This window comes from Trypanosoma cruzi, genomic scaffold, assembly GCF_000209065.1.
Source record: "Trypanosoma cruzi strain CL Brener 1047053516415 genomic scaffold, whole genome shotgun sequence".
Classification (NCBI taxonomy): Eukaryota; Euglenozoa; class Kinetoplastea; order Trypanosomatida; family Trypanosomatidae; genus Trypanosoma; species Trypanosoma cruzi.
In genome coordinates this window covers 13,263-29,014 of record NW_001849443.1, presented here as the reverse complement: position 1 = coordinate 29,014, position 15,752 = coordinate 13,263, and the positions used below count along the sequence as shown (strand labels likewise).

Genomic DNA, 15,752 nt, shown 5'->3' with positions numbered 1-15,752 from the left:
GACTTTTTGATTTCCCCTTTCCCCCTTTCTTCTTAGCCCCTCTTTCTGCCGGTGTCGTTGCTCCCAAACTCAACGCTGCTCTCTCTTTTGTAAAATACTCGTGGTAACAAATAAAATAAACGAATGTAAAAGGAGGGGGAAAACACACACACACAGAATAAGTTAATTCCCCCGCATACACACACGAAAATCAACGCCTTCCCTCCTACCCCCACACATTTGGCAAGTTTTTATTCCTATATATATATATATATATATTTCCTCAGCATCAGTAGCGTCATCCAATTCGCAAGGGAAAAAAAAATGTGTGCGTACATAGGAAATAGGGAAACAGTAATAAAAAGTGAGCAACAACAGCAATAAGAAAACAACTGATTTTCAAAAGCGCTACTTTTCACCTATGTCCCTGGCGTTTCCCTCCACACCGCGTGTGTCTCTTGTGCTAAATGGTAACTCGGCGTCGACGGCATCGATGATCTCCCGCGGCAGAAGGAAACACGTGAGCAATGCAGCCGTGACAGCGCCGTTGCGGAAAGCCCGATATGTTCCCCACGGTGAGCTCTTGAACAACACAAAGAGACTTGCTGAGGTGATGCCAATCGCCGGCAGGATCCAATGACGCCGACGAAGTTGCTCGCTGGCAAGTAATGTCTGCTCCGTGACAAAACGGTCGGCCCGCGCTACGCACACCTTGGCGGTAGCCAAGTAGGCAGCAAGGTCAAAGACGGGCCCCAAAAGGGCGCCAAACATCCACACCGTCTGGCGCACCGTGGAAAGCTGCCGTCTCAGCCAAAGCCACTCCCCCTCCCATATTGCGACAACCCCGCGGTCCTCAAGGCTCATGATGGTGCTCCTATCGTCCACAGAACTAAACGGCCTTCGCCTTCTCTTCTCAGGCGGACAAAAAAGTCGGTCACTGTCAACAAAAATAATGAGGTGAAAATAAAAAACGACACGCCGTACGGAAAAGATGTACCAAACGAGCGGAATAAAAAAAAAGAAATCGCCATCATGTACAAACGCCAAGTGGCCTCGGCAGTACCAGTACATTAAAAAGAAAACCTACACACACACACAGAGAAACATGCCCAAAAACAAACTTTTTTCCCAACCCTTTCGTCGGGGGTGCAATTACATCACATGGAATCGATATTATGACCATTCACCAACAGTCCACAAAATTATCCCCGCCCATTGCCGCCAAAACGCATTTATGCAAAGAACCCTGTTTCTCGCCAGTGCGCTATAATTATTATCGCAGCGCCAGACGCCGAGATGGCTAAAAGAAATTTATTCACGATATAAACTTTAGAAAATGTCCAATCTTACTCATGTGGAGAGGCGCCATCAGTGCCAGCAATCAATTCCGCCACAAACTTTTTCATTGTCTCCTTCATATCAACAACGCGTTTCCGCTTGACACCTCGTTTCTTCGCTGTTTGAGCCTGCCACTCCGCCTGACCCGTACCCGCAGCAAGGTCACATAGTGGGGGTGATTTTTTTACTGTGATAAACCCGCCGTATGGGACCAACTCCCCCTCCCCTTCTTCTTTCACTCTGCCGTGTCTAGGCAGTACTATCGCTCGGTCGTCTTGAGACGACGGCAAAGAGTCAATCCCGCTTCTCCAGCTCAATACCTGCTCCATCTCTGTATGAATTGTTGACAGCTGTTGTTGCACCGCTTTCGACGCCTCAGCCAGTTTATCCTTGTCTTTCGTCAAACCTGCATTTGTGGCCTCAATTACTTCTGGTGGCTTTCTCGTCGGGAACATCACATTGGTCCCTTCATTACGTTGCATTTCTTCGAAAGAGGACACCAAACGACAATGATTTGTCATGCAATCCTCCTTTGCTGGCGGTTCTAGCAAAGGAGACTTCGCCAACAACTTCTTCTTTACGAGAACCGGCGAAAGATCCAACGGTGGTTCTCTCAAAAAATAATTTTGTTTGCAGCCGTCACGACAAGGACCCGGTACAGAATGTGCCACCGCTTTTGTCGAATTGGAGGCAATCCCTGACGAGGCACAATTTCCGGGTTCCTCCTTACCTCTCCCAAAAACACTTTTTGATCCCGCCTTGTGTGGCGTCAATAAAACATCACGTAAAGAGCCCTGCAAGCCGTCTCCAAAGCGCCTATTCGTGAGAAAAATCGCCATGCTCTCGTTCCCCCGTGTTTCGCCCTTTACGGCCCCAACTTCTGTGAGATGCTCAGAAGCATGGAGTGGCAGATCGCTGGTGCAATTGGGAGAAGCAGGCCTCCATGTAAGCGTCTCCGCGTCATCGTTATTCGTTCCACATTCACGACGGCAAGTCAAAATTGTGGAGTACAAGCATTGACGACTATTATTGATGGTGCTGCACGCAAGTGGAATGTGTTGTTGAACAGCAGTGGTGGAACCAGGTGCCTTCGCAGAATTCAGTAATTGGATTCGCCTCGCCGCCGCACTACAATTTTCACACAGAAGAGTCAAAACCTCCTCGGCCTGTAAAGTATTCACACATTCCTCATTTGCCAGTACATCCTTCCTAATGTTGACTGCCGCTGGCTCTGAAAACAAACGACAATCGGAATTTCCATCACGCAAAAAACATGTTGCGATATCCTTGGTCCCCAAATTGGCAAGACAGGACCCCTCCAGGCAGCGCCGGATCAACCCGACGTCTTTTCTCTCACCTACAAATCGCACAAACACATCAAACCGCAAAAATAATTGTTTCTCCAAAAGAGACTCCCCAGCAGAAAGCTTCGCCCCGGCACCGAGTTCCAGCGTCATCAGCGGCTCCTTCCACGAGCGGAAGTTGCAAGGATTAAAAGTCACCGGCGGGGAACAGGCGCCAGATGCCAAGCGACGGCCATTCACAAACGTGCCATTCAAGCTAAAACAATCACGCACACTCATGGCACACCACTCATGCGGATCGTGTGAAATACGCAACAAACGGCTACTACTGAGTTGCAGCACACAATGACTACGAGACAAAAGAGGGCCCTGGGCGGCCATCTTGAAGGTTATTACAGCACTGTTTCCCACCGGATCACGACCCAATGGCAAAAGTAGAATCATAGGAGTATTGCCACCATTCGCGCTTTTCGCCTCACTTTCCAAAGACAAAATATTTCCGTCATTTTTAAAAAAAAAACAAGCCCTCAGTCGGCAGCGTTTGTAATTATTTACAGATCCATGGCGTACGTAAGTCGGTTGCAACTCATTCCACTTCTCTGAATTATCTGACGACTTCTTTGGCACAGCGCAAATGCCGCCCGAATCCGATAGCAGCTGCAGGTTGTGAGTAGCCAGAAGCACAATCTCCATCCTGCTCCCTGCCGTATCCAATTTCCTCCCCTTTCCTCTCTACTTGCGCCTGTTAAGAACATGACGCAGCAGAACATGTAAGAAAATAGAAGGGTAAGCGACAAAATAATAATAAGGATGATAGCAGATGCAGAAGGGAAAATAATAATAATAATAAAGCCCGTGACAACTGGAACTATTCATTAATCCACCCGCTCACACAAAAGAAGAGGCAAAGAGTGGAAATGTTTGTGAAAAATGTAAATTTCAACACGGTCATTGTCGCTCTTGTGCCAACACCGCCGCTGCCGCTTTCATTTTCTCGTCGCTGCTTTCAACATCCTTGTCTGGGCGTGGGAGAAAATATCCCTTTTCCTGCTCACGTCGGTTTCTCAAGTACTCCTGTTGTTGCTCCACCGTCGAAGTAATTACACGTAGAAATTCCTGCTTTTTGTTGTCGTCTCGCGAGAGCTCGTAGAGATGAAACTCCTCCGCCTCACCAAACCTTGTCAAGGCACGCCAGTAGTCATTCCATAGATGATTCAGCCCACAACGTAGCAAACGGCGATAGAAAGGAATACACAGTGGCTCTGACGTTTTCGTCTCCAATTCACGGTTTTTGTCGTAGCAACACATCAGTTCCGCATGAAACTCTCTACAGTTGTTGTGCAATACAGCACTATGCAAGAGGGTCTCCTGGTTCTTTTGTGAGCCCATACATGCCACATAGGCTTTATGTGTGCCACGGCATTTCCTCTCATTGATGTTGTTCTTTGTGTTGATCTCATGCCCCCTGTCGGTATGTTCGATAATATGGTGCTTCGCTAGACAAGATGTGTATTCATCAAGTTGTTTGTAACAGATGTACGCGTTCAGATTTTGGCGCATCATGAAGGAATTATGCTCCTCCTCCTTTGCGGGATCTGCATCACTCCCACGATCTGCAATGGACATGTCCTGCTCACTTCTCCATTTATCAAAAAGATCCATGGAAATCTGGGATTGCCTCGAGGGAGTGCCCAGCGGCCGCCACGCATTCCAGGCCATCCTCTTTACCAAAAAAAAAAAAAAAAAAAGAATACAGTCCCTACGTAATGAAAAACCAAAATAAAGTAAAATAAAAACGGCAGATGCGGGGGAGAAAGCCCCTCTCACTCTTCATTAAAAGAAAAAAAAAGAGGCCAGAAACAGCACCCCTCATAGGTTACAAAAATATGTGAGCATCCCTACACACATATGTTCGGGCTGATATAACAGAAATAGAAAAGAGCAAAAAACAACAATAAAATAAATGGTATGCGTCCCTCCCCAATGGTCTCCTCCCGGCGGATCACACCCCGCTGCTTTGCCGCCGCCAGAGACATAGTGGCGAAAGCGCCGCAGAAAAGGTGCGAAAACAGGCACAATAAAGGAAATCCCCGAATTCACCTCAATTAAAAAGCCTCGAAATGAAAAGCATCCAATAAAGAACACTACTTTCGATTCGGGCCGCTCTTCGTATTACGAGCTTGAGGCGCCTCCCTGCCTTGCTGCTTGCGAGCTTGAGGCGCCTCCCTGCCTTGCTGCTTGCGAGCTTGAGGCTCGTTCCTGCCTTGCTGCCTACGAGCCTGAGGCGCATCCCTGCCACCACGCTGCATGCGACCACCCTCTTCCTTCCGGGTCGGCCGGGCGCCGTGCTGCTGCTGTGACCTTTGATTCAGCTGTGGCCTTTGCTTCTGCTGCTGTGACCTTTGATTCAGCTGTGACCTTTGCTTCTGTTGCTGTGGCTGCAGCTTGCGGACGTTGCCCTTCTGAGCGCCGCCACGCTGCGCGACACCTCTCTGGGTTGGAAGGACACGAGCTCCCCTCTGTTGCAGAGCACCCCTTGGTAAGCCGCGTACGCCAAGGCCCTTCACATTCTTAAGCTTCTTCGCGCGAGGCTTCTTGCCGGTCTTGATGCGGATAATACCCTTCGAAATCGCCAGGTGGTTGATTGCGTGGTCAGACTCAGCCTGGCGACGAAGATAGCCAGCAATGCAGAAGGTTGTCGTCGTGCCGTTTAGCACTCCGTTGGCGTCCACATTCGCAATGGCAATCTGCACGGCGGAGTGGTCGTATGACGTGATAAGGTTGTTTGTCGCGTGGCACTTGCGTGGGATGTACAGGTCCACGTTAACACCCTCCTCGTTGTACGTACCGATTGTCGTCATTCGTGAGAAGCGTGGCAAACAAAAGGGGGAAGACAGCACCCTTCAAAAAAAAAAAAAAAGCCGACAAAAAGAAAAAAAAAATTAACGAAAATTTAAAAAAAGCAGCGACACAAGAGAAAATCGGGAAGAAAAAAAAAGGACCATGCCGCCCAAAGCCACCGAAAAGACAAATATTTATTTACCTTCAAAAGAAAAAAACAAAAGAAAATCGGGTTTTTTTTTTTCTTCCATTGGCACAACCGCTCCTTTCCAACAAAAATCCGCCCCGCGGCATCCGTTCCGTCACACTGCAATCAACACCCTATGCCTTCTGGGAACGAGGTGCATTCCTGCCTTGCTGCTTGCGAGCTTGAGGCGCATCCCTGCCTTGCTGCTTGCGAGCTTGAGGCGCATCCCTGCCTTGCTGCTTGCGAGCTTGAGGCTCGTTCCTGCCTTGCTGCTTACGAGCCTGAGGCGCATCCCTGCCACCACGCTGCATGCGACCACCCTCTTCCTTCCGGGTCGGCCGGGCGCCGTGCTGCTGCTGTGACCTTTGATTCAGCTGTGACCTTTGCTTCTGTTGCTGTGGCTGCAGCTTGCGGACGTTGCCCTTCTGAGCGCCGCCACGCTGCGCGACACCTCTCTGGGTTGGAAGGACACGAGCTCCCCTCTGTTGCAGAGCACCCCTTGGTAAGCCGCGTACGCCAAGGCCCTTCACATTCTTAAGCTTCTTCGCGCGAGGCTTCTTGCCGGTCTTGATGCGGATAATACCCTTCGAAATCGCCAGGTGGTTGATTGCGTGGTCAGACTCAGCCTGGCGACGAAGATAGCCAGCAATGCAGAAGGTTGTCGTCGTGCCGTTTAGCACTCCGTTGGCGTCCACATTCGCAATGGCAATCTGCACGGCGGAGTGGTCGTATGACGTGATAAGGTTGTTTGTCGCGTGGCACTTGCGTGGGATGTACAGGTCCACGTTAACACCCTCCTCGTTGTACGTACCGATTGTCGTCATTCGTGAGAAGCGTGAAAATAAAACACCCTTTTTTGAAAAGAATGGGTTAGGCAAAAATGGAAAAAGAGGCAAAGTGCATAAGACTAACTCAAACTCCAACCGAGACCAAGACAGTCATAACAAAAAAATTAGAATAAAATAATAATAAATAGAATAAAGAAAAAAAAAACGTTAAAAAACTAAAGCATATGCGTCAGGTCCTACTTTTCAACATCACCTTCCCTGATATTCTTCTGGATTTTTATCATTTTTGTGTTGGCAAAATCAATCCTTCTTTTCGTCATCAAAGCTCATTGTTTTGATTAATGCCTCCAGGGGATCCTCGGCCTCTACAGGCGGCGGTGCCGGTGGCGGTACCGGCGGTGGCTCGGAGAAATAATACTGCATCGGTGGCCCCGTGTGTGGCACGTTGGAGTTGCCTTCCCCTGCTGAGAGCGGAATGCCCATCACAGAATCGCATGCCAAAGCTTCCACCGTGGTGAAAGACGCAACGTGACCATCGCCTCTGGGGAAATGCGGGGCCATGGGGAGGCCGCCCTCCGCTGTGGGTTTATCCACCAGGCCGGACTCTTCGGCCACGCCGAGCAAAAGCTCCGCACGCTCGTAGTACATTTCCATTCGCTGACGAAGTTGATGCAAAAGAAAACGCCGTTCATTGACGTCCTTCGTCGGAACCTCGTCAGCAACCGCGGCAATGATCTCCATGGCGGTAATGTAATTGCGCGCAGCCACGAGAGGATTGCCGTCCGGCGTCTCCTCTTGACGTGCACGATAAATAAAATCCGCTGCCTGCTGCACACGCCGCGCAAGTGCAGTCATATTTTTGTTTTACTAGTACTTCCACCACTAATATTAATTCTTCGTTCCCCCTCAGGTAAAGAGGAATTTATCAAATAATGTGTATTTCTTGCTGGCTCGCCTCCTCCGCACTCGCTTTTCCAGCTGAAGGCAGTTAAATAAAAAAGAAAAAAAGAAGAGAAGGGTAAACCCGCAACGGAATCCACCAATGACACCCCGTCTATCCTAAATGCCCCCGCACACACACACACACACACAAAAGAACAGCGTTGCATTATCCTTCCAAATTTGTACATAATGGCTCCTACTCTACATCACAGATACACATGCATTCAAAGAAAAAAAAAGAGTAATTAACACTGAGAGAGTACTCGCATATAAATAAATATGTAACGGTTTCCCCTCGTCCTCCAATTGCCTGTTTTTGTTCTCAGTGGCGATTTCCATTCCTTATATTCTCCCTGGGTTTAAGAAATAACGCACCACTTTTCATTTAATGCAATTTGTGACGATGTGGATCCGCCTTGTCTACAGCAATACGCTTCTCAATGGATTTTATTTGTCTCCATGTATATGGGTCTACAATCTTCGGGTCAGGATTTTCCTTCAAAAGGTTGCCATGGGAGTTGCGCAGGGATTGAATCTTCTTTGTATAGCGCGTGAGAGTACCTGCTAACATCTCCCCCGCGCATGCCAACCGCCGTTCCCCACTGGCTCCCACTGTATCAGCTCCAGCCAACGCCACCGCGTCCGGCAGCTCCGGCAACATTCCTTGATGGATGTGGTCACTTCGGTAAATGCTCATATTGACGTGTCCTTCGTTTTCAAGCCGTCGTGTCACCCCGCAGTAGGGCTGCTCAATCTTCCGAATTGGAATGGGATTTGTCTCGTCTTCCATCGGGTAGGGTTTGCCAACCCTCTTTTTCTTCCCCGCAAGGAGAGAGAGCAAGGCTGCCTTGTCGTCCATCGTTCCTATGAGGTGCGCATTAGGGGACTCCTCAATGCTACGTGGTAACTGGCTCGGGTAGGCTAGGCTCCTGTCACCGTACACCCACGACGTGCAATAGTAGTCCGTCGGCGGTCCATCCGCAATAGTCAGCTGTGGCCTGCGCGACGCGAACAAAGTTCCCTCTTTACTGTGGTTGTCCTCTGACGGGCAAATTTTCGGCAGGAGAGACTCCTTGGATGTGATCTTTGGCGGCAAAACCGCCTCCGCCCTAAGGTCCTGTTCTGTTGTTGGGATAAGGAGAAAATTTGGGTCAAATGCAGCGGTGCGGGAGCCAGCATAAAGGCTTGGCTTGCCCTTAGGGACACGGCCGCTGTGTGTGTAATCTTTCTTATATACTGAAATTGGGTGGGCACCGTTCTCCGTGGCGTGCTTCCTCAAGCCCGGGGGATAGTAATCCCTCACAAAGGCGGAGGCCACATCATGCTCCCCACATGCCGTGCGCAAAAGACCCGTAAGATCCTTCACACCCCTGTCATGACGCACGTAGTCTGTGAGGTAAGTTGTGTTGTTGGAGCCTTCCAGTGACTGGCAAAAGCGAAAGATGGGTCGATTGCGCACATCACCACTCACACTGCCCTCGTCGTCGTCACCAGATGTGCCTTCCCCGGTGCCCGTCTCGCCCATGTCTCGATTGTAGTCGTAGTCATACCGTGTCATGTAAAGGTCCAGCATGTTTGGTTCCGGGTGGAGCGGCAATTCCCGCTGCAACTCCGCCTTAAGCACAGACATCGCGCCTTTTCGTCGCTGTTTATTCTATCTGGTCTGTCCTCAATTTTGATTGTTTTTTTTTTCTCTCACCTCCCCCTTCACTCGGTTGCGTGACGCACTGAAAACAGTTGGGCAGCGCCCTCCCGTCCTACCTCTCCCAGCCAGACAGCCCAAAAGACACAAGCCACAGAAAAAATTTTAAAGGCACATACAAGCAAATACATTCAACAAGAAAAAAATACGCCAATACAAAACCACCCTCTTTACCTCTTTTAGTCTTTCTATCACGTTCCCCTCGCGGCCCATAGTCTCCACTCACGCACGAATGTACGGCAAGACACATCCCCACCCTCACACCAAGAGGGCAAGCCTCATAATCACTAAGTGCACTCGTTTTCGACCAGAAGCTGAACGATGCGGTGTACACTCATAGGCTGTCTCTCCGCTGCACAGCTAGAGGCGTTTAAACGCAAATAACTATCTGCACCAAAATCAGCAAAATCAACATCAAAAAGATTCTTGTGCCTTTGAAGGAGGTCAACGGCGTCCATCATGCGTCGTTGAGTATCCGTCCCGTAATAATTGACAAACGCAAGAGGTTGTTGCTTTTGATCCTCCTCAGAGAGCAACTGCGTCCTCCAGTAAGCCACAGCCTTCAAAAAGGAGGTAAAAAATAATGACTGCGGTGCACTCGTCCTGTCAGAGCTACCTGCTTCACTTCCATCCAGTCCTTCCCCACCACATTGCTCCGTCGCTGCCGCGTCTGCAGCTCCCTCCAAAGACGCAAGTGGGTGGATGACACCATCATCATCTTCCCCATTATTATTATTATCATCAACATATCTATCATCACTGTCATTGTCATTGTCGTTATCATTGTGGTCTGGAGGTGATAAATAGATCGATTGCTTGTCCTTCGCTGGGCGAGCCTCGGCCCCAGTTTTATTATCTGGGTGAGGGGAACAAATCTTATTGAACAGAGACAGGAGTTCGTCCTCTTCCTGAACGCTGCGCAGCACAGTCGCCCCTTTTTCTCCATCGACCAGCAAAACAAGCCACCCTGTATAAACACCAAGTACCGTCGCCTCCCGCCCCTCAAAGGCCGTACCGTCCACCCCCACTAGACGGTCACCGTGCAATACACCGAAACGCTCAAGGGCTGTCGGCGTAGCGTCGCAATCCATACTATTACCACATGTCTCAGTGCAAGTTACACAATCGCCATAAACAAAAAATGGTGATTGTAACGCAGTTGCGCCAACATCTGTTTGACTGGGCTCCTCCAATGCCTCTGAACAACTGCGAGGGGTGAAGTCTGCATATTGAGAGGAGGAGCCAAGGTTTGAATTAGGATCAGTAGAATCTTCAAAAGCATGTTCAACCTGACTCCGGGCTCCTTCTAAATTCTCATCTTTATCCATCAATTCGGCAGCGGGTAAAGCAGAAGAAGTCAAAGTGCCTGGTTTCTCCAATATTTGTCCACTCTCACAAAGTCCATACGCCTCGTACAATTGACGCTTGTCATGGCACAAATGAAGGGGTTTAATGTAAGAACAAAAATTATTCCCTTCCCCAGAAACAGGAGACGTGCCGCCAGTCTCACCTTCCACCGCAATGACCTTCACCCACGGCACTCCCCATGCAACACCTACAAACTCTACCTGGGCTGACCACGCAGAGAGATAGTACACACGGTCTGCAAAGACATCATAAACATGGCGTAGCGAGTTCCGGTCCAGTTGAGGGCAATTCATAGACTCTTCCCCAAGCGGTAGTTTTAAAGTCACAGTATCTCTGTGTGAGCTGTCTTCCGTGTTTTTAACCCAATCATAGTACCGGTACAGCTTTCTCAATTCAAGCTGTAGAGCCGGCAGACAATGGTAAACGCACACGCCCTCGTTCAAAACCAAAGTCGGCATGGGTAACAAGAACACATCCCCCTTCTCATTGTAGCCCAAAACAACCACGGTTTTGTAGTTCTCTAAATCCCCAGCTGTGATTTCAGTCCCCAGAAAGCAGATCGACAACAGTTCCTCTTCTCTAGTGTAAGGTTCTTTCAGCGTAAGCACGGTGCCGTGCACAGGTGCCACAGCACTCTCCAGGTCATTTTCACATGACGCTTTACAGTCACACGCCGTCTCTCCCTCCCTGACGTTTGCCTTTGCAAACCCATTTTCAATGAATCCACTGCCTCCGTTTTCACCAGATGTGTATGTGCTGGCACTACTCACGTAACTATCAGTGCAATAGGACTCTGTAAAACTCTCCCCCTCCCAATCATCATCATTATTATCCCTTCTCTGTATGTTTTCACTTGCTAATTCAATCCTCTTCCACGTCGGTTGTAGATGATAGAGCATCCCCAACGCATCCTTAAGGAGAACCTCTCCTCCCTCAACGTCATAGCCAGCAAAGGCCAAATTGGTTCGCGTCGACATCGTCTCTCTTCCTACCGCTGCTTTAAGTTAAAAAATGCAAAATAACTAAAATAATAATAACAATAATGATAATAAAGAAAAAGAAAAGAAGCCGCAGATATGCGACAAGCAACCATCACAAGCTCCCAGCTTCCCTTTTTATTTTTTGTCTATTTATCTGTTTCCCCCGTTTCATGCCCATTTCACCTGAGAGGGTCCCCACACACACATACACCCTGCCACCGCGCGCAACCCGCGCACGCGGGAAAGTCGTCGACCTTCCCCTCTCCACCCCCCGTTTGTCATTGACTCCTTGACTTCTTCGCTGCCTCCTCCCCGCCCTCGCGGGTTTTGGGGCCTCCACTCTCCTTTTGAAACAACAAGGAAAAAAAAAAAGGAAAAAAAACATGCATTCATACACTGACACATATACACATAAATAAATGCAAATACATAGCGAGAGAAAAAAAAAGTGTTGAGAAACAGCGCTACCCACCCACCGCGCATCAAGTCCAAACATCAGTCCAGTATACAAAATGATAATAAACAACAAGGAAAAAAAAAACAGTGTCTCACATGGTACATTGTAGCGGCAGCCCTGACCGGGCAACATGCTGTGTGATGTAGAAGATACAGTGAAAGCATGTCCTGACGGCGTAGAAGAAAAAAAGAAAAAAAAAGAAAGAAAGAAAGATACAAAACTCACCCAAGGGCCGCCAATTGAATCGTGAAGTTTATTTCGCCTTACTCAGGAAGTGTTCTATGTACAAAAAGGAACCAAAGCACAAGACCAACAACAACAACAACAAAAGGGACACAAATATACAGAAATAAAAATACAGAAAGTGAGTGATTGGGAGAGAGAAAAAAAAAAAAAAAAAAAGGAAAAAAATTTATCAATCAGTAAATAAAAGTGAAACAGCGGAGAAAAGTAAGATAATGCTGTGATTCACCTTGCGCCCTTTTGTACAGCGGGGCTTCCGCAAAAGAGACCGCGAGCGAACAGATGCCGGTAGAACAATTTCCAAGGCAACCGACATCCCTGCATATTCCTCTAATGAAATCACGTCGCATGAAAGGAAAAACCCCGTTGGTAGCCAAAAAAACTCACGCAAAGTAACTCCGCCACATTAAAGAAAAAAAAAAGAAAATTCTCCTCGGTGTTTCATGCCATCAATCCAACGGGAAACTTCACAACAGTCCTGTGAAAATTAACAAGGAAGGGGAAAACACGGATAATTCTTCCAATATCATCACCAGAAATCCAGTAACAAGCTTCTACGTGAATAAATTGAAAAATTGCCCGCGACAACACACATTCAAAGCTTCCCCTTTGTTCCATAACTCTGTTTTCATACACAAATGCTCAACGTTCTTCTGTGCTGGTTAATTTTGTTCTCTTTTTACGACTTGTTGCAAACAAAAACAAAGGCCATGGAAACCATCATCGTCTCGCCTCACAGTGCTGAGGCCCCGACAAGTTTCCGCTACCGGGTTTGTTTCGATTGCCGTTGGTGTTGCCGGAGTACCCTGAAATTGGGAGATATATGGTTGGACCTGGTGAACCCGTCGATGGCGATGATGACGAGCTGCGACCTTCCGTTTCGTGCAAACCGCTTTGGGTGCGCTGGTTCATCTTCACTTCCTGCATGACACCACGACGCAAAAATTCGTTTGCCCTTTGTTTGAATATTTGTCGGTTTACACGATTCCACGGCATCAGCGGCTTTGACATGGAACTAAACTCATATACTGGAATAGACAGGCCCCCCAGGTGTGACGCGTATATATGCTTTTCCTCAGGGGGTATGTGATTGACGACGACGCGATGAAACAAGTCCAGTCCCTCGTGTGCGCTGCCTTTGGCAAACCGCGGGTGGAGATGCTTTTTTTCATTTGGCAAACTCCCATGTGCCTCCACAACGGCAGTTCGCGGTGACGGAGAGGCGATAGCTAATTCCTCCTCCTCACGCGCCATATCGATCAGGTAGGAACGAAGGTCAAGGATGTACTTGTCGCCCGGCTCAGATGGATACAAGGCGTGCTCAAACTGAACCGCATGCTGCAGCTTGGAACGTCTTGCCAACCGTTTGTTCTGCAACTTAGTCGCCATCGCTCGCATGGCTACCGTGTCAGGAGATGACGATGGTGATGATGATGAAGCTGGCATCTTGATGTCAGCATTCGAATTTTTCCGGCTAAGTTGCAATGCCTCCTCCGCCATGCAGCTTAATTTCTGCTGCTGCTGGACATTATAAAAAGTGGCACGGTCGTAGACACGTTGCATCACGTGCTCTTCCACATAGTTCCGCAAAGCCTCTACATGCGTGGTGTCCAGCACGGCAAAGTCAGCAAGTGAAGATTTGCTGCAGTAGTCACGCTGCACGGCTAAAAGAATGTGCTTCGGATCGCGAAAGCGGCTCATCGCGGAGGCGGTGTACGTGTTGAAGACATGATGGTCGAGGCTTGTGTCGGGCTCCCACAAGTATCCCTCACAGGCGCCAATGTAACGCGTGTTATTCCGCAGATGATAAGCGCAGTCCAGGCTTGCCATTAAGCATGCGTCAAAGGTGATCGCCTCAAACTTTTTGTCTCCAAATATCGCTGCCAGTTCGTGGCATTGTAACCCCACCTTGTTTTCCTCCAGCTCCAGGTAGTCACCCATTCCGTGACCGCCGTAGACAAAATAACTGCGCCCAGGGTCGTACCAACGGTGCAGAAAACGCTCCAACATGTCCTGCGAGTAGCCTACAACGTTTTCGTAGTTCTTCAACATGTACTCCTGTCCGTCAATGCGGGCCTCAAAGCTGCCACCCTGGCTGTTAAAGGCAAGGATGGAAAGATCCGTTACACCCTTTACTTTCTTCATCTGCAGAAACTTCCAAAATGGCCATGCCGTCACGCCGTTGATAGAACTAAAAAGGACAATCAGTCGATTGCATCGCCGTGAGGCTTTAGCAGACATTCGGCTCCCCGCTGTTGTTGTCCTCCCCTTTATTTTTACCCTTTTTTGTTGTTGTTGTTCTCCCTGTTTCTGTTATTTAGCAAGGGACTTTTTTGATTTCCCCCGTGACTCACTTTCCCACTCTTTACCTTCCGTTCCCTTTTTCAGCCGCGTAAATCTGTCGTCCTCCCCTCTCCCGAGTGTCCTCCTTTTCTCTCTCCCTCACTTTGTCCTCTCTGTTTTAAACCCTTTCGTTTCCTTTCCTTCTTTCTTTCTTGTTGGTTTGACACGTGTTTCCTTCGCCGCACACACTCTCCCTTTGTCCCTGTGAAGTGTGTGTTTCTCTTTTCTTTTTTTTCTTCCTCTTCTTCTTTTATCCTCCTTTTTTCCTGCTCCGTGTGGGTCCACAATGGTCGGTGCGATGATGTGGCGCGGCTGCTGGCAACTGCCTGCTGTTGGATCACAAATTACAATTAAATCCGCTCTCAAAAGAGCACCTGCTTCTGTCGGAAGCTGCACAGACGGCGAGGAAGTAGCCCCCCACGTGCACGTGTATGCACAGTGAACCACGGAGGAAACCGGAAGAGAAGGCTGCCAAACCACCCTCCCCTTCCCTCGTTCGTGTTCTTGCAAATGCCCCTCGCTACCTCCTTTCCTTTCGCACAGAAAATATACACGGCAAAAAAGAAGAAAAAACAAAATAATATATATATATATACTGCATGCGTGCAAGGTGCCGTGGCCATCATCACATGCCTCCCACAGCCACCACCCAGTGAGAAGGAAAAAAACAGCAACGACGGAAAAAGGGGGAAAAAAAGAAAGCAGCATCAGCAGCAGTGGTATAAATTGACAAATGGTAGGCCCAAGAAAACACTTTGGCCGAATGAAACAAAACACCGTCTATGCATACCGATGAACACGCAACATCTTCTTTCATCACACAATCTAATCTCTACTCATTGAAATCTCTTTAAGTTTCCATTTTCTCTCTTCTCTCATTATTCGCCGTGGTCGTATTCCCTTGCAGTCTACGCGGAGAGGCTGTGATACTGTGAGTAGTACACTCGCTTCTCCATGGCCCGCACCGCCTGCCGCATGAGGCTCACCTCACTATTCACGCCCTCAAACTCCAGCCGGTGTCGCTCCTCAACGCGTCTCTGTCGCCTCCTTTCACGCTTCAGCTCCCCTCGCAACTTCTCAATCTCCGCCTCACGCGCGGCGAGCAGAGCGGCATTTTGCTCCTTTTCCACCAATGAGAGTGCACGACATTCCTCCAGCTCCTGCCGAAGCCGCCGCATGACGGTATCAGTGTTGTCGCCCATCCGCCGCTGCATCAGCTGAAGGTCTGCAGCATGCAGACGACGATCCGTTTCCACAATTGTGAGGGCTTCATCAAAAAA

At 48.8% G+C, this 15,752-nt stretch overlaps 10 protein-coding genes across 10 annotated transcripts, besides 12 other annotated features; all 10 read right to left on the bottom strand.

Annotated features, from left to right (window-relative positions):
* Positions 1 to 15,752: part of a sequence feature (heterozygous, non-Esmeraldo-like haplotype) that runs on past the window's edge.
* Positions 238 to 258: a microsatellite.
* Positions 388 to 1,050, bottom strand: Tc00.1047053507765.100 (hypothetical protein, conserved; the record flags this gene model as incomplete). Its single annotated transcript, XM_808156.1, has 1 exon — positions 388 to 1,050. One exon carries the CDS (start codon positions 1,048 to 1,050, stop codon positions 388 to 390), a length of 663 nt encoding a protein of 220 aa, XP_813249.1.
* On the bottom strand, positions 1,326 to 3,314 carry Tc00.1047053507765.90 (hypothetical protein, conserved; the record flags this gene model as incomplete). The annotated part of the gene is made up of 1 exon (XM_808155.1): positions 1,326 to 3,314. The coding sequence occupies one exon, from the start codon at positions 3,312 to 3,314 to the stop codon at positions 1,326 to 1,328; it is 1,989 nt and encodes a 662-aa protein (XP_813248.1).
* Tc00.1047053507765.80 (hypothetical protein, conserved) lies at positions 3,570 to 4,340 on the bottom strand (the record flags this gene model as incomplete). The annotated part of the gene is made up of 1 exon (XM_808154.1): positions 3,570 to 4,340. One exon carries the CDS (start codon positions 4,338 to 4,340, stop codon positions 3,570 to 3,572), a length of 771 nt encoding a protein of 256 aa, XP_813247.1.
* Tc00.1047053507765.70 (40S ribosomal protein S21, putative) lies at positions 4,766 to 5,482 on the bottom strand (the record flags this gene model as incomplete). The annotated part of the gene is made up of 1 exon (XM_808153.1): positions 4,766 to 5,482. The coding sequence occupies one exon, from the start codon at positions 5,480 to 5,482 to the stop codon at positions 4,766 to 4,768; it is 717 nt and encodes a 238-aa protein (XP_813246.1).
* Positions 4,968 to 5,067: a microsatellite.
* Positions 5,527 to 5,619: a sequence feature (T-rich).
* Positions 5,784 to 6,473, bottom strand: Tc00.1047053507765.60 (40S ribosomal protein S21, putative; the record flags this gene model as incomplete). The annotated part of the gene is made up of 1 exon (XM_808152.1): positions 5,784 to 6,473. One exon carries the CDS (start codon positions 6,471 to 6,473, stop codon positions 5,784 to 5,786), a length of 690 nt encoding a protein of 229 aa, XP_813245.1.
* Positions 6,592 to 6,642: a sequence feature (T-rich).
* On the bottom strand, positions 6,738 to 7,292 carry Tc00.1047053507765.50 (hypothetical protein, conserved; the record flags this gene model as incomplete). The annotated part of the gene is made up of 1 exon (XM_808151.1): positions 6,738 to 7,292. One exon carries the CDS (start codon positions 7,290 to 7,292, stop codon positions 6,738 to 6,740), a length of 555 nt encoding a protein of 184 aa, XP_813244.1.
* Positions 7,510 to 7,529: a microsatellite.
* On the bottom strand, positions 7,765 to 9,009 carry Tc00.1047053507765.40 (hypothetical protein, conserved; the record flags this gene model as incomplete). Its single annotated transcript, XM_808150.1, has 1 exon — positions 7,765 to 9,009. One exon carries the CDS (start codon positions 9,007 to 9,009, stop codon positions 7,765 to 7,767), a length of 1,245 nt encoding a protein of 414 aa, XP_813243.1.
* On the bottom strand, positions 9,369 to 11,426 carry Tc00.1047053507765.30 (hypothetical protein, conserved; the record flags this gene model as incomplete). The annotated part of the gene is made up of 1 exon (XM_808149.1): positions 9,369 to 11,426. The coding sequence occupies one exon, from the start codon at positions 11,424 to 11,426 to the stop codon at positions 9,369 to 9,371; it is 2,058 nt and encodes a 685-aa protein (XP_813242.1).
* Positions 9,788 to 9,865: a microsatellite.
* Positions 11,476 to 11,501: a microsatellite.
* Positions 12,066 to 12,099: a sequence feature (CT-rich).
* Positions 12,270 to 12,297: a microsatellite.
* Tc00.1047053507765.20 (hypothetical protein, conserved) lies at positions 12,850 to 14,370 on the bottom strand (the record flags this gene model as incomplete). The annotated part of the gene is made up of 1 exon (XM_808148.1): positions 12,850 to 14,370. The coding sequence occupies one exon, from the start codon at positions 14,368 to 14,370 to the stop codon at positions 12,850 to 12,852; it is 1,521 nt and encodes a 506-aa protein (XP_813241.1).
* Positions 14,689 to 14,745: a sequence feature (GA-rich).
* Positions 15,047 to 15,067: a sequence feature (AT_rich).
* On the bottom strand, positions 15,381 to 15,752 carry Tc00.1047053507765.10 (hypothetical protein, conserved; the record flags this gene model as incomplete). The annotated part of the gene is made up of 1 exon (XM_808147.1): positions 15,381 to 15,752. A coding segment is annotated over one exon (372 nt), but the record flags the coding sequence as incomplete, so codon positions are not given.